At 41.6% G+C, this 16,727-nt stretch overlaps 2 protein-coding genes across 2 annotated transcripts in view; both read left to right on the forward strand.

The window, feature by feature from the left end:
• Positions 1 to 15,414, forward strand: part of PTPRR (protein tyrosine phosphatase, receptor type R) — a 279,908-nt gene extending 264,494 nt beyond the window's left edge. Inside the window, exon 14 of the mRNA XM_005680173.2 lies at positions 14,223 to 15,414. Within this exon, the coding sequence (XP_005680230.2) occupies positions 14,223 to 14,316 (94 nt within the window). The 3' untranslated portion in view covers positions 14,317 to 15,414. The remainder of the gene's footprint in view (positions 1 to 14,222) is intronic.
• Positions 16,025 to 16,727, forward strand: part of PTPRB (protein tyrosine phosphatase, receptor type B) — a 121,474-nt gene continuing 120,771 nt past the window's right edge. Inside the window, exon 1 of the mRNA XM_005680175.3 lies at positions 16,025 to 16,139. Coding sequence (XP_005680232.2) covers positions 16,085 to 16,139 — 55 coding nt within the window. The 5' untranslated portion in view covers positions 16,025 to 16,084. The remainder of the gene's footprint in view (positions 16,140 to 16,727) is intronic.

The following is a 16,727-nucleotide window of genomic DNA, read 5'->3' on the forward strand; positions in this document are numbered from 1 at the left end:
CTGTAGCCCGCCAGCCTCCTCTGTCCATGGGATTCTCCAGACAAGAATACTGAAGTGAGTAGCCATTCCCTTCTCCAAGGGATAATCCCAGTTCAAGGATTGAACCCATGTCTCTTGCAATGCAAGCAGATTCTTTACCTTCTGAGCCACCAGGGAAACCCCTATATCTTCCTGGCTGCTGCTAAGTCACTTCAGTCATGTCCAACTCTGTGCGACCCCATAGACAGCAGCCCACCAGGCTCCCTCGTCCCTGGGATTCTCCAGGCAAGAACACTGGAGTAGGTTGCCATTAACACATTAAACAGGGTGACCTAGCCTTTTCCAGCTTAGGGTATGTTAGCTAGAGAGTGTAAGTCCACACATCAGGAAGGCATTCAGAACAGAGGTTTTGATGAAGGGAATTGAAGAGAGGGCCCCAGAAGAGGTTCTGCCATTGAGACTGCCAGACAGCTCTGTGCACTACGAAGGTGAGAGGCAGAAGACACCTCTGGCAAGAGCAGCTACCTGATTTGCAGGGACCAGTAAAAATGAAAATGTGGAGCCCTATTTGAAAAAATGATTAACTCTTTCAAGATGGTGACAGCAGAGCATGAAACCAATACAGGGTCTTCCTCAGAACAGGGAGAGAGGCTGATGTGACTGAGCGTGTCAAACCAATGGAGTCGTCCCTGTCAAGGGATATTTCAGGGTGGGTGTTTGTAAGTGGGTGTGAATTCTGTGTGCTGTGGAACATTCACCCAAGATCTCTGCTCCGAGCAGTCCCCCTGAATCACACATGCGTTCATGTATTTGACAAAGGTTTACTGAACATTACTGCTGAACATGCATCAGGTGCCTGGGGAGCATGCACGCATGCTGAGTCGCCTCGGTCGTGTCCAACTCTTTGTGACCCTGTGGACTATAGCCTGCCAGGCTCCACTTGCCTGTCCATGGGATTCTCCCAGCAAAAATACCGGAGCTGGTTGCTGTTTCCTTCTCCAGGGGATCTTCCCCACCCAGGGATCAAATCTGTATCTCTTACATCTCCTGCATTGGCAGGTGGATTCTTTACCACTAGCACCACCTGGGAAGCCCCCACTTTGGGTAAAGCAAGATGGATTGCTTAACAGATTTTTCCAGACTATGTTTCTCAGGGCCTCTCTTTTTTTAGGTAAAGGTTTTAAAAAACTCTTTATTTTATTTTTGGCCGCACTTGGTCTTCACTGCTGCTCCAGGACTCTCTCTAGTTGTGGTGCTTGGGCTTTCTCTTCTTGCAGAGCACAGGCATGAGGTGTGTAGGTTTTAGCAGCTGCAGCATACAGGCTCAGGAGTTGTGGTGCACAGGCTTCATTGCCCTGAGCCACGTGGAATCTTTCTGGACCAGGGATCGAACCATGTCCCCTGTATTGGCAGGCGGATTCTTAACCACTGGACCACCAGGGAAGTCCCTCAGGTCACGTTTTAATGATTAGTTAAACTCTGAGAACCTGCTACATGTCAGATTAGCTACAGTACAGATTAGCCTATACTCAGGCAATAAATAAATAAATAAATAAATAAAAGTTTCTCAATCTTGAGGAAAAAATCTCTATGCTATGTTTCTTAGAACCCATCTCCACCTGGATAGTCACAAAAAGTATTAAAGTGTTAAAAGATACAAAGCATCCCCCAGCATGGTAATCCATTTCACTTACTTGAAGCGCTCTTTCACATTTATTTGACCACACAACACCTCCCGAGACTATCTAAATGAAAGGGAAGGAAATTATAAAATAATAAATATAAGCTGTTCTTTCCAAGTTTGGTGCCAAAGAGAAAACTAGAGATGGCAGAGGAATGTGAGCCTGGGAGGAGACCATTAAAAAGGTGAAAGGAAAGGGCTGCTGCTGCTGCTGCTGCTGCTAAGTCGCTTCAGTCTTGTCCGACTCTGTGCGACTCCATAGACAGCAGCCCACCAGCCTCCCCCGTCCCTGGGATTCTCCAGGCAAGAACACTGGAGTGGGTTGCCATTCCCTTCTCCAATGCATGAAAGTGGAAAGTGAAAGTGAAGTCTCTCAGTCGTGTCCGACTCTTCGCGACCCCATGGACTGCAGCCTACCAGGCTCCTCTGCCCATGGGATTTTCCAGGCAAGAGTACTGGAGTGGGTTGCCATTGCCTTCTCCGAAGGAAAGGGCAGGACTGACTAATTGGAGCATCTAGCTTAGTATAAAAGGGCTACAAAAGATGGAGTCGATATATCGTAAGGCTAATACTTTGAACTCTTGAGAGTTCAGGCTCCACCAGATTTTTCCTATCCTCTCATACCTTTTTTAACAACAGCCTCTATCCACTAGTGATCCGAAGCTGGACACTACATCTTTATAGTTTATCCCCCGCCACTTTTACCTGCCTCCTCTGAGAAGCCCAAGGCCTGGCTAACAGCAAAGAAAAAAGTGATTTGGATACTGGAAATGGGTTACATGACTGATAAATCAAGAGTCTGAGCATTGAGTAGGATCAAAAACCTAATCAAAAGAAAACAAAAACGTAATGACAATGCTTGATCATTGTTATTCAACATAACACAAACAGGCAATTTGTACTCAGATCACAAGTCTGCATTTTAGCAATGAATTCAAATGGTCTGATTTAGAGATGAGTGTGTTATGCTGAATGGATGCTTCCAGTGTAACAACAATGACGAAGCCATTTGGTGGATTCCTCGTTCTCTGGCAAGACATTATTTTTATTGGCTTTTGGGCAACATCTATGAATAGATGTTATAGTTCTCCCTGAAGATCCATGAGTCTGTGAGTCTCCTATTAATAATACTTTTGAGCATATTTTGAACTAAAATAGGATTTTTTTTCCCAAATGGGAGTTCAAATTCAGTGCTGGGCACCCACAGGTGTTTTATTTAGAAGTGCATTCATGGATCATTCCTTCATTGCCACTGTGTTCATTTTTGATTAAAAGATAAAGTCGGTAACAGGCAGTTGGGACAGAGCACTGGCTGATGCATCTCAGGGCTTCCCAGGTAGCGAGGTGGTAAAGAATCTGCCTGCCAATGCAGGAAGACACGAGAGACAAGGGTTCTATCCCTGATGTGGGAAGATCCCCGACAGTAGGAAATGGCAACCTGCTCTAGTATTCTTGCCTAGGAAATCCATGGACAGGAGAGGCTGATGGGCTACAGTCCATGGGGTTGCAAAGAGTCAGACACGACTGAGGGACTGAGCATGCGTGTGCGCACATGCACACACACACACATACGCACACACACTGGTGAGACTGGGAAGCAGGCAACAACTAGAGAAAGGTGGCAGGGATTGCTGGAGCAGATGTTAAGGAGCCTGAAGCTTGTCCTAGCTCTGCCCCTAATTTCCTGTGTGACCACTCGTCACTCTAGGCCTCTGAGTCTCCGTATGTAGAAGGAGAAGTGGTACTTATCAGAGGTCTCCAACCTGTTTCTGGTGCAAAGATCTCTTTTTAAGAGTAGAATATTTCATGGACTTCAACCTGATGGTTATACTTTGAATATCATAGTGCTTATAAATTATCCTATTTTATTACTTAGAAAGCCCTTATTATCTTACTAAATATCACTAAGTTGTTGTGACGATACCACCTAATTAAGAATTCCAGTTGCTATTAAAGCTAAACCAACCAGATTTCACCATATTTAGAGCCTGCTATAAGAGATTCATTTAGGCTTATGTATACTCCAAAATCACTGCAGCTGGTGATTGCAGCCATGAAATTAAAAGACGCTTACTCCTTGGAAGAAAAGTTATGACCAACCTATATTCAAAAGCAGAGACATTACTTTTTCAGCAAAGGTCTGTCTAGTCAAGGCTATGGTTTTTCCAGCAGTCACGTATGGATGTGAGAGTTGGACTGTGAAGAAGGCTGAACGCTGAAGAATTGATGCTTTTGAACTGTTGTGTTGGAGAAGACTGTTGAGAGTCCCTTGGACTGCAAGGAGATCCAACCAGTCCATTCTGAAGGAGATCAGCCCTGGGATTTCTTTGGAAGGAATGATGCTAAAGGTGAAACTCCAGTACTTTGGCCACCTCATGAGAAGAGTTGACTCATTGGAAAAGACTCTGATTCTGGGAGGCATTGGGGGCAGGAGGAGAAGGGGACGACAGAGGATGGGATGGCTGGATGGCATCACCGACTCAATGGACATGAGTGAACTCTGGGAGTTGGTGATGGACAGGGAGGCCTGGTGTGCTGCAATTTATGGGGTCGCAAAGAGGCAGACACAACTGAGCAACTGAACTGATACCATGTTTTGGGCTTCCCTGGTAGCTCAGCTGGTAAAGAATCTGCCTGCAATGCAGAGAGACCCCAGTTCAGTTCCTGGGTCAGGAAGATCCCATGAAGAAGGGAGGAGCTGCCCACTCCAGAATTCTGGCCTGGAGAATTCCATGGACTATATAGTCTATGGGGTCACAAAGAGTCGAATATGACTGAGCAGCTTTCACTTCGTACGATGTGTTTGTGGTGTGAGATAGTGATGAAGGTCATTTACACATTGAGTAGGAGAGATACTTGTCCTTTAAAAGAAATAATAATACCTAGTAATAAAATGGCCTAGGATACTCAGAGACTGCCTCATATGCTTATGGAGAATGACTAAGGAGCCATATGTGACCATCAAAAAACATCTAGGCAGGGAGGAAAGGAATGTGCTCCATTGCAGGCTGACGTCAGGCAATTTTTTCCTCATTGTATTTCTTTTCATCCCACTTAGCACCTCTGAACTCTGGAAGAATTTGAAAACAGAGTTAGGGAAGTGAAACACATAAAATAATTTGTGATCTCAAAGGCTTTTTTTTTTTCTTCTTCCCCCTCCCCCCTTTTTTCCTTCCCCAGAAACAGGAAACAATCTGTCTAATCCTCCCTTTTGAGAGTCAGTAGTGAAATCTGCAGTTGTCTTTGTACATCCTTACCTTGGGGACCTTAAATTGTAATGACATCCAAAGTTCTTACTTGTGGCTTCCCAGACAGGATAGAAAAATGCTTCCAGTGTGCGTCATATCATTGTTCAAATGTTTTGATTAATCACTTTAGTTTGATGGGGTTTTTTTAACTATAACAACCTAAGAGGAGGAATACATATGCCATCAGTTTCCTTAGCTGACATGTGTCCCCAGAAAATTCTTTGTTTCCAAAACTTGGTTAAAATAATTCCAAAGCTAAAATTTCCACCTCTTAGTTTTTGTTGTTGTTGTTGTTGTTAACTTTTGTCTTGCATTGAACCATAACCTTTTGCAATCCCGACTCATCACAGAGATCCCCTTAATTAGTGAATGTCAACAATCTCATTGGAAGATCAGGAATTGAACACTTTAGTTTACTTATTTTAAGAACACTTGAAGATAAAGCTTAAAACCTGGTTTGGATTTCCTTGACATCACAGTTCCTAGGCCGTAACAAGATGTCCTCTTGTAAAACAGATTATGCAAACCGAATCTTCCAAGTGGTTGTCAGGACAACTTTTCCTTCTTCTCAGCTAGGATTCAATTGAGTGTTAACCTGGATGTTCAGAAGAAAATTGACCAGCTTTAAGGAAAAAAAAATATGGGGAACTCAAGATCTGCTAGGGCATTAAATTATCATTTGACTTGTGTTGGCTTTTATGCCCTACAAATACTCTGTAGAGAAAACATCCACATTCAAAATACCTGGTCAGAATCAATCAAAACATTTAGTTTACATTCTCAGTCCTTGAAATGACATGGTGTTTAGACATGGAGAAAACGTCTGTCCAAGATATCCCGAGTTCAGCTCCAAACGTTAGCTGTGTTTGACTCATGCCCAAGCTATAAGAGCTTTACCCAGGAGGCACATTATCATCCACACCTTTTGTTCTAAATTTACTGTACCAAACTTTACCAAAAGAATTCCAGATTTGAAAATAATAAAAAGCCAAGGAGCGTCAGTTCCATTGTTAGCCCAGAAATGAGTCACTGCTGCAGAATTTCTTCTGTCTACTGATTAGACCGGATACGCGCTGGGCGGTGCAGCAGGAAAGGCTTGTTGCTCTTTGTATGTGTGAGTTAATAGTCACAAAAGGTCACAATTTTAACATGTTAAAAACCAAATCTCTCTCCTGGGCATCTGGCAATGTTGTTTTTTTTTTTTTTTTCAACACACCCTCCCAGGAGCAAAGGGGAAAAAATATATAGTTTTTTCCCTTCTAACCTGAGATTACTCTCTGCTGACATGGCTACGTGCTTTTGTGCAAGAAGACCAAGATGATATGGATTTTTGTGTTTGGCAGGGCTGATGTGACTTGAGTTATCTGACATTTCTGGAAGGGCAGTTGGTCTGAGTTCTTTCTGGCCTGGCCATGCACACTGTTCATATTCTGTGGCCTCAAAGAAATCAGAGCCTTGCACCCAACACCATTTTTGCAATAGAAGTGACTTTCTTCCAAAGCGGGGCATAATTAGAGTGAAAGATAGTTTGTATAAACCAACGTACTTCTGAGGGTGAAAAGGAGGCTTTATTAATAATTAGACCAGGACAGCAGGAGTAAACCAGGTCTGTCCCAAGCAAATCAGGTGCGTGATCACCCTAAGGGTTTGTGTTAACCAAGCATTTACCAAAAGAGAATATGTGACATTTATTTAATACTCACTAAGTGACAGCCACTGTGTCCACTAAAAAATACAATCACAACCTGAAAGTAGAGAGTTATTTTATTTGGTGGGAATGCTTAGGACTCCCAGCCCCACAGAGACAGCATCTCAGTAGCTCTGAGAAAACTGTTCCAAGAAGGTGGAAGGGGAGTCAGGCTATATACAAGTTTACAACAAAGGGAGCAGGTAGTCCGAACATCAAAGATCAGGTATCAAGTTAAGGAATTTAGCAATCTACGCTTGAGAAGATGCAAGCCTCCCCTGCTAAGTTACTTCAGTCATGTCTGACTCTTTGTGACCCTGGGGACCATAACCCACTAGGCTCCTCTGTCCATGGGATTCTTCAAGCAAGAATACTGGAGTGGGTTGCCACGCCCTCCAGTGGATCTTCCTGACCCAGGGATCGAACCCACATCTCTTACATCTACCTGCAAGCCTCTGGGCTCACTGAATTCATTCCGTCCTTATGCACCTCAGCTATCTGGAGCCAAATCCTATTTACTTGTTCATCTTGAAGAGTGGTAGATAGCTGTTTCATTCCCCCCAGCTCCTCAGTGGGGCAGGGAGCGAGGTGAGGGGATTGGGTAGGTCACAGTTTTCGGAGCCCTCATTCACATTTGGCTTTCTTGGTGGCTCAGAAGTTAAAGAATCTGGTTCAATCTCTGGTATGGGAAGATCCCCTGGAGAAGGGAATGCAACATACTCCAGTATTCTGGCCTGGAAAATTCCATGAACAGAGGAGCCTGGTGGACTACAGTCCATGAGGTCGACTAACACTTTCACTTTCATTCACATTTGGAGGCCAGAAATTGCTGTTAGCTATGATATTGCTTGTTTATTGATATGGCAGGAGATGTTTTCATTTTACAACTGTGCTAAGCATTCTATGGATTATCTCATTTAAACCTTGCAAATTTTGAAGCCTATTAGGTAAACACTCTTTGCCAGGCCAGTGGTTTTTAAACCACTGGTTTAAAACTGGTTTTAAACCAGTGGTTTTGGGGGGGGAAACAAAACAGTGGGAAGACAAAATCTTCCACAAAACACTGATAAGGAAAACCAATAACAATAATTTGTAAAAGAAAGAAAGAAGAAAGAGTAAAGAGAAATGCCTTGGTCAAAACTGGAATTAGGAACCAGTCTAAGGACACCCTCCTTCCCCACACAGACACTGTGGTAGAACCCTGGGCTCCTGGGAATTCTATGAATAGCCTTTGGCTAGACGTTGTCAGGCTCTGACTCATCTGATCCTCACGATCTTGATGAGGTTTGTCATTAACTTCATTTTACAGGTCAGGAAAATTCAGCTGGGACAGAATAAGTGATTTGTTCAAAAGCATGTAGCTGGTTTGAATTCAAGGTTTCAAACTTGAATCTGTCTGACTCCAGGCTTCCTTCTTTCTACTAGGTCATGTACCTCCACTGTAGGTGACTCTTCACTAGTAGGTGACTTCTAGGCTGGTTCATATTTTAAAACATATTTGAATTTTTCCATCTAGGCTTACCCACTCCAGTATGCTTGTGGGAAAAATCCCATGGATAGACCTGGTGGGCTACAGTCCAAAGGATCACAAAGATTTGGACGGGACTGAGCAACTAAGCACATCTAGGCTTGCCCAGCCTGAGCAGTCTGGCAGAGCAGTCTTCTGCCCAATGTGCTCTTAGTTCTATAAGGTCCTCAGAGGGCTCATTCCATAGCCTACCATCCAGCCCAGATAGCACCAAAGAATAGCTAACACTATGGTATCTGCACATGCTAAGCTGTATAGTAATAAATATTTTTAAATGGACTGTTCATTTATATCTCACAACAGTACTATCAAGCAGATATGGTTAGATGATTACTCATTATTTTGCAGATAAGAAAACAGCACAGCAAAGATTATATAATAAGGGTGAAGCAGCTAATAAGTGGTGGAGACAATTTGTCTTGACAACAGTGTATGATGTCTTTTTACCTCTTAACACTCTTTGGTCCCTACTGGTAATGAACCTGATGCTTTGGCATCTCAAGTTTTTTCATACTCACAATGGCTCTCATGGTTAACTGGGTTGCCTTGCCCTGCCTTTATATGCACTTACTCATTTTTGATAATCTAATTCCCATTTGGCAATAGGTATTGGCATGCTGCGATTCATGGGGTCTCAAAGAGTCGGACGCGACTGAGTGACTGAACTGAACTGAACTGATTGTACCTTAATGTGTTATACCCCTCAGGAAAAGATTTGTATCTAAACAGGATTCTCCAAGGAGAGATAGTGCTTTAAATACAGTATGTTGGGTAATGGTGGTGATTTTGGCATGCTGCCTGACTGATGACAGCCTTTCTCCACGGAAACATCATCTTGATCACCATGGAACTCTTAACCTTGGTTGAGTTTTCAACTATGATCTGTTGGAGATCAAGGATTATTTAGTGCATTGATAATTGAGTTTGCTTATGCCTTTTATGTGGTGTTGGAGAAAACTCTTGAGAGTCCCTTGGACTGCAAGGAGATTCAACCAGTCCATCCTAAAGGAACTCGGTCCTGGATATTCATTGGAAGGACTGATGCTGAAGCTGAAACTCCAATACTTTGGCCACCCGATACAAAGAACTGACTCAATGGAAAGGACCCTGATGCTGGGAAAGATTGCAGGTGGGAGGAGAAGGGGACGACAGAGGATGGGATGGTTGGATGGCATCACCAACAGGATAGACATGAGTTTGAGTAGGCTCCAGAAGTTGGTGACGGGCAGGGAAGCCTGGCATGCTGCAGCCCGTGGGGTCAGACATGACTGAGCGACTGAACTGACTGATGCCTTTTAACATAATAAAAAGAAAATGTTGGATGATGCCTTTTAAAGTAATAAAAAGAGAATTCCTGCTTCTTACCTTTAAAGACCAGCTTGCTCAGAAACTTTGCATCAGTAATATAGATCCAGACCTCAGCAAGTCCTTGGAGCCCTGTCTGACCCGAAAGGTACCTGCAATCTGAGTCAGAGTTCTCCTGGAGGCTGAATTAGTATGGGGCTCTCTTAAGGGTTCCTGATTAATCTTGCTATGTTCATTTATTCCATAAATATATTTTGTTTTAAGCACTATGGTCAGCCTATAAGAGACTGTATTTGTCCCATAACAGGATAAATAAAATCTGCAGGTTAAATTATTAGAATTTAAGGTCTTAAAAATATAGGCAGTGTTCTACATACCAATACATGTAATTGGAAATAATATTTTAAAAGATGATTGTAATCAGTTCCTGATTTTGAGTCAACTTCCAGTTAATGCATTCTGTGATGCCCCTTCCCTTCTTTTATGCTAGAGCTTATATGTTTTCATACTACATGAGACAGCCTGGTCTCAGTAACGTACTTGACAAGAAAATTTACTTCAGACTAGTAAATGTTTTCCACTTTTGGAAATATGCATAAACTGTAACATCATGCCTGCTCTTAAAGGACCTAAAATCTAGTTAGAAATAATTTTGAAATGGAATTAGACAGTATATCTCATGATATCAAATTACTTGTAGTCAAGACCCTGTCTTGGCCCTGTCTTTTTCTACTCCTTTATAAATGACAGATAAAAAGATACAGGCATGCTTGTTAACTATCTGGGAGACACCAATCTGGGGGTGAGAAATAAAAGCTAATATACTGAATGATAGAAATAGTGATGTCAGTAAATAAGAACTTTGTGCTGAAATCAACAATTTGAATAGGAATAAACAAAGTTCTGCACTTAGTCTGAAAAAAAATAAGTACAGAATGGAAGAGAGCTGTGATTTTCACATTCAGAAATAATACTGTGGGCTTTTTCTTTAACCCAAACCTTAACTCAATATCCTAAAATACTTGCTGAGCACCAGGCACTCGGTAGGCACTGCAGGATCTTTCCACCCAGTATACCTGCAGAAGCAGACTCTTTGGTTTATAACATGCAGCTAGAGAGGGAAATATTCCCACTGACCTGATCTCATTGGGAGTAGACACAACACTCTAAGAAGGTCATACTTGATAAAAACAGCCTATAGAAAGGGGAGGCTAGACTGGGGAGTGACAGGGAAACCAGGCTGCATAGAAATATTGAGTGACCACAGGATGTTTAGTCTAGAGAAGAAAAGATTATGAGACTTTGATGGTTGTTTTCCAACACTTAGAGAGCTATTGTATGACTCTTAAGAGGAACCTTAAGGCTTTTACGGTTATTTCAGTTTGACCAATGGGGCGGGTGAAAGTTAAAGAGGAGCAGATTCATTCTGATGTCTTCAAAAGTTTTCCTGCCAACTTTGGCAAAGGCTAACTACCCCCCGGCAGAAAATAGCTGACCATCTACCGTGTAGACCTCTCCCTCCTGTAAAGGCAGCTTTTTGTTGGCAGTTGGAATGCATACCCTCTGAGGATCCCTCAGATGCCAAATCTTTCCCTTTTATTTTTCAAAACAAGTGAGAAGTAACCTCACTTTTCATACACCTCCCTTAAGCCTTGATATCTACAAGAGTTTTGCTAGCCTGAAACTAATGAGTTTGTTTCCACATCTTCTCCACCTTCGCCGGCAGAAACAACATTTGACTTAGTTAACTGAATGTCATAGTAAATATACTCCAAGCCTTAAAATTACACTGCTGACTTTTCTGGGGTAAGACGGTGATTAAACCTAGTCTTGACCTTCATTCATTCAACAGGTGGACATGTAGATACCAGTGTTCACCAGAACATATAAGAAGGGGAAAATCTTGTCTCAAAGTGAAGTAAATGGTGAGAGGAAATTCACAGACCAGAGCCCAGGAGACTGAGCACATATAAGGCTCCATAGACAGTCTGCAGCTTAAGGAGGGAGCCTAATGGGCTGTGCAGACGCCAGAGGAAGGGAGGTGCCCCTCAGCTCCCTAGAGCGGCCTCAATATTTCCTGTGGCTGGCTCTCCCAAGCCTCACAGTCTAAGCCAGCATCTTCCGGACACCTGCTGTTTTTAGGTGTGCCCAGATGTCATCATCCAGCTGAGAAAAGTCATCACCTCAGCTGGCTACTCCTGTTGTCGACTTAGGATCAAGGAACACTTTGACCAGAAAGCGGCCTTTAGTACAACAAAATATGCAGTTCTATGGAAAAGGAATGATGATATATTTCTGCCAATGAGTTGCAGTCACCAAAAAAATCATGTATTTGCCTCTCTATTACCAAGTACATCATTTGGGCATCCCATCAATAAAGCAAGAGAGTTCCAGAGAAACATCTATTTTTGCTTTATTGACTGTGCCAAAGCCTTTGACTGTGTGGATCACAATAAACTGTGGAAAATTCTGAAAGAGATGGGAATACCAGACCACCTGACCTGCCTCTTGAGAAACCTGTATGCAGGACAGGAAGCAACAGTCAGAACTGGACATGGAGCAACAGACTGGTTCCAAATAGGAAAAGGAGTACGTCAAGGCTGTATATTGTCACCTTGCTTATTTAACTTATATGCAGAGTACATCATGAGAAACGCTGGGCTGGAGGAAGCACAAGCTGGAATCAAGATTGCCGGGAGAAATCTCAATAACCTCAGATATGCAGATGACACCACCCTTATGGCAGAAAGCAAAGAAGAACTAAAGAACCTCTTGATGAAAGTGAAAGTGGAGAGCGAAAAAGTTGGCTTAAAGCTCAACATTCAGAAAACTAAGATCACGGCATCCAGTCCCATCACTTCATGGGAAATAGATGGGGAAATATTGGAAACAGTGGCTGAGTTTATTTTGGGGGGCTCCAAAATCACTCTAGATGGCAATTGGAGCCATGAAATAAAAAGACATTTACTCCTTGGAAGAAAAGTGATGACCAACCTAGACAGTATATTGAAAAGCAGAGACATTATTTTGTCAACAAAGGTCCGTTTGGTCAAAGCTATCATTTTTCCAGTGGTCATATATGGATGTGAGAGTTGAACTGTAAAGAAAGCTGAGTGTCGAAGAATTGATGCTTTTGAACTGTAGTGTTGGAGAAGACTCTTGAGAGTCCCTTAGACTGCAAGGAGATCTAACCAGTCCATCCCAAAGGAGATCAGTCCTGGGTGCTCATTGGAAGGACAGATGTTGAAGCTGAAACTCCAAAACTTTGGCCACCTGATACAAAGAGCTGATTCATTGGAAAAGACCCTGATGCTGGGAAAGATTGAGGGCAGGAGGAGAAGGGGAAGACAGAGGATAAGATGATTGGATAGCATCACTGACTCAGTGGACATAGGTTTAGGTGGACTCTGGGAGCTGTTGATGGACAGGGAGGCCTAGCGTGCTACAGTTCATGGGGTCGCAGAGTCAAACATGACTGAGCGACTGAACTGAACTGAATTGCTTGACCTGTTTAGTGTAGTTCTGAAGGATGAAGTGTTTCCAACTTAACACTACTGTTTAAGAGGGTGAAATCTTACTGCTTCAATACTTTGTAAGCTTATATTTATAGAAGTGGGCAAGTAAACCTAGATATAAGCCCAAGTTCAGTTATTACCATTAACTAGAAGTCACATTATAGTGAAGCAATATATCTCATTTTTAAAGTTGAAGTGCTGAAAGTCCTGAAAACAATTATTCCGAATGGTAACAACAGCCACTAGGAAGAACTAATAAGTTTAAAATTTGTTGTAGTATTGGTTATAGAGTTATGTAGACTTTATAAGACTTCACATAGTTACTATAAGGGATGCAGTTACTCAGTGAGCAGGAAAAATAACATTTATATAACTATAGCAGCTTTGCTAGGTAAAGGAACCATTATCAAAAAAAATTCAATATGCCTCCTTTATGTATAAACGTATAAGGAGCAGTGTTATTACTTCTCATGAAGTTAGGTACCTTCCACTAATCTTAAACATATGGTACATGGAATAACTAGTGATGATAGTGACATTAGCTAAGGGGGAAAAGCAAGAACCAATTCTCTTTTTCCAACTCATTTAAGGATCTCCTGCTACTGTGTTTAAATACCCAGCACACCACACCCAAAATATTTTTCCCCATAACATACTCAAATATACCATTGCAAGGTAGTTCTTTTAACTTGTAGAAAGAGCAACATTTTACAGTTGAGTTTTGTTTAGTAAACCTACATCAATCAAATCCAAGTGCATAAATATGTATAACATAAGAAGAATGATAAGGCACCCTAGAAGTAATACTAACACTCCAAATAGAAGTGAATTTATTTAACCCTAGCAATAATCCTGTGAGAATAATCCCATTATTCTCCTACTTCAATAGCAGATGAAACTGAGATAAAAACATTTTAAGGAACTTGCCCAAGATCAATTTGCCCTTGCTAAGACAGACATCGGAGGGATTTGAACTCAGACAGTCTGGTTCCAAAGTCCAAGTACTTAACCATAAGGCTGTACTGCCTCCCCAGTAATGATGTTGGTTGAATTAATCAAATGCCTACTGTGTAGCAGACACTTGTTAATCCCTTCATATATATTAGCATATTAAAATCATCTATCAGGTCATCTGGACATAGGAAAGAGGGACAACAAAGGAATTACCATGCCAACTGTTCTGTGTGTCTTTGGCACAGCACTTTCACTTGAGGGTGGTCTCTGCATTACTTGAGATGGTGGGATGTTAGCAATAACTTATACTATCTCTTCCTTGCAGGGGTGGAATGGTCCAAACCAGTGAGCAGTATGAATTTGTGCATCATGCTCTGTGCCTGTACGAGAGCAGACTTTCAGCAGAGACTGTCCAGTGATTCTCTGAAGACTTACCAGACCTTTGATCTCTAGGGGTGATTAGCTGATTACCCACTCAAGGCTTCTGGAAGGAGCTTCCCGCAGTGGAAGGGAAGAGAAGCCATGAAGCCAAGTCGGGGCATGGATTGTGAAAGATGGCAACATATTCAAGTCCTCCAGCCTCTTGTGTATATGAATACACTTGTAAGCATCCCCTAAATTATTCTGAAGGTCGTCTGCTGATGGAGGTTTGGTTGATTTCTCACACTGCTAAGGAGGAATTTGTTTTGTCTGTACTGACTATCTGCCACACAGAATATATGTATGAAATATATGTCATCAGATGATACCTTGAAGAGCTGCTGAAGAAATTATTATTGTGTGTTTAGATGCTTTAATGTTTGCAAAATCTGTCTTGTGAATGGACTGTCAGTTGTTAAACTGTTCCTATTTTAAGTGCTAATTCCTTCTCAGTTACCAGAATCTTGCCACTAAAGTTGCAAGTGATTGATGATGGATTTTTAACAATAAGTCTGTGTTTTTGAAAAAAAAATCAAAAGCAGTAACTATTTTATATGGAAATGTGTCTTGAAATATTACCTATTAAATGTGTGTTTATCAGTACCTCCTATCAAACAATTACAGAGCACAATGATTGTCATTGGGTATATATGTATTTACTCTCTACTATTGAGCATAGAGGTGGTTTCTGCTCCAGAATTCTATCCACTGTATTTCTACATTGTGAGTCATTTTACTTTCAAAGGGAAAAACAAATTTGTAGCAACTATGATGTATTAAGAATTTTAAATACTTGTCTCTCTTTTACTGAGAAAGAATTTTTGAATATAATGTTTACCTGAAATCTCTCTCCCAGTAAAAGGCAGATGCCTTTGAAATTGATGTAACCTGTCCCATTTCCAGTGGTTCTTTAAAAGGATACTGCCATGGGTATCCTTAAATCTCTGAAATGATTTACTCCTCAAGAGACAAAGTTAAAAAAAAAAAAAACTACACTCAGCAAACACTAGATGTTCTGCTCACATATGAATTTTTAATGCAGCTATGTTGACTTTGTTTCCTACTGCCAATAAACTACTCTTAATACTAAATGCTGAGTAAGGCATGTGCTTTTTTTTCTTCTTTGGAGAGAGACCATTATCTCTGGGGGAAAGCCTGAAGTCAACAGTGTGATGGGTGTAATTTTAGTCTGCCTCTCCCCAGTAGAGATGACAATTTCAAAATGTAGTATTGCCATCACTTGAGTGATAGTGATCTAGAAGTGCCATCATTATGTGGTTTTCCTCGATAGACTTCCAGCTGTCATTATACACACAATACATGTTTATGTCTTCATATCCCTCGTCATAGACCCTCATAAATTACGTGGTTGGTGTTTGTTTGGCAGAATCACATCACCTGAAGAGATGTAATGCTGTAGGAACATTGAATTACCTAAGATTACAATTCTTTTCTTCCCTCTTGAGCTTAGTCGTGTGGCAAAGGGATGGTAGAAGAAAACGCACACATTTCATTCTGCTCCTGGGGGCTGGAATTTTTTTTGACATTAAAAAAAAAAGAGAAGTAATCATAATCCCTTCTTTCTAAGGAAACAGACAAAAGGACAACTGGTGTAAAACTTCCCCCAAACAATTCAATAGGAGGAAGTGCTCGTCACTGACTTTTCCCCCCACCATGAAGGCACATTTCCTTCCTAGTCTTTGCTTCTCTTATCTGGGAGAATTTTTTTTTCCCCCAAGCAAAGCATGAACAGTCGTTAAGTGGAAAATGGAGGCTGAATTTTACATGGCGATTCTTACCTGCTTCATCTTCGTGAACTCAGGTGAGTGGGTCTGCCTCAAGTTTCCTGAGGCATTTCTTCAATAGCCAGCAAAGGAGTCTCTGTCCTTTGAGAAGTGTGTGAAACAAAGCGGAAATGGAGCCAGGTCTCCATGGCAGTTTAGCCAGAGACGATGAGGAGGGGGAATAAAAGGAGCCTGTGATGCCCACACTGCTGAGATTTCTCCCCAAAAGAAAATAAATGGCCTCCTCTGGTGTCCTCCAAATGCCTCAGGCAGCTCCTGAAATGGCATCTGAACAGCAGAAACTAAAGCAACCCCAAGGTGGGGAAAACATATTATTATGCAACTGTCTGTGGCATCTTTCTGCTTTTTCTCTGTCAAGTTATAGTTTGGTTTCCTTTGTGTTAAATAAAGAAAATATATATAATTAAAGGGAGTTGAGGAACTGTGGTGGGTTTTATTTGGAAGTTGTTATTTGGAACGTCTGAATATTTTAATGGAATAGCTGAGAAAATTAAGTAAAAGCACCTTGAAGATGGCTTTTGAGCCTGAATATTTCACTTTTTAATCTGATGTCTAACAATTGGGTATTCAGTTTTCTCATTAACATTTGAGGGAAGACTGTAGAT

This window comes from Capra hircus, chromosome 5 (assembly GCF_001704415.2).
Source record: "Capra hircus breed San Clemente chromosome 5, ASM170441v1, whole genome shotgun sequence".
Classification (NCBI taxonomy): Eukaryota; Metazoa; Chordata; class Mammalia; order Artiodactyla; family Bovidae; genus Capra; species Capra hircus.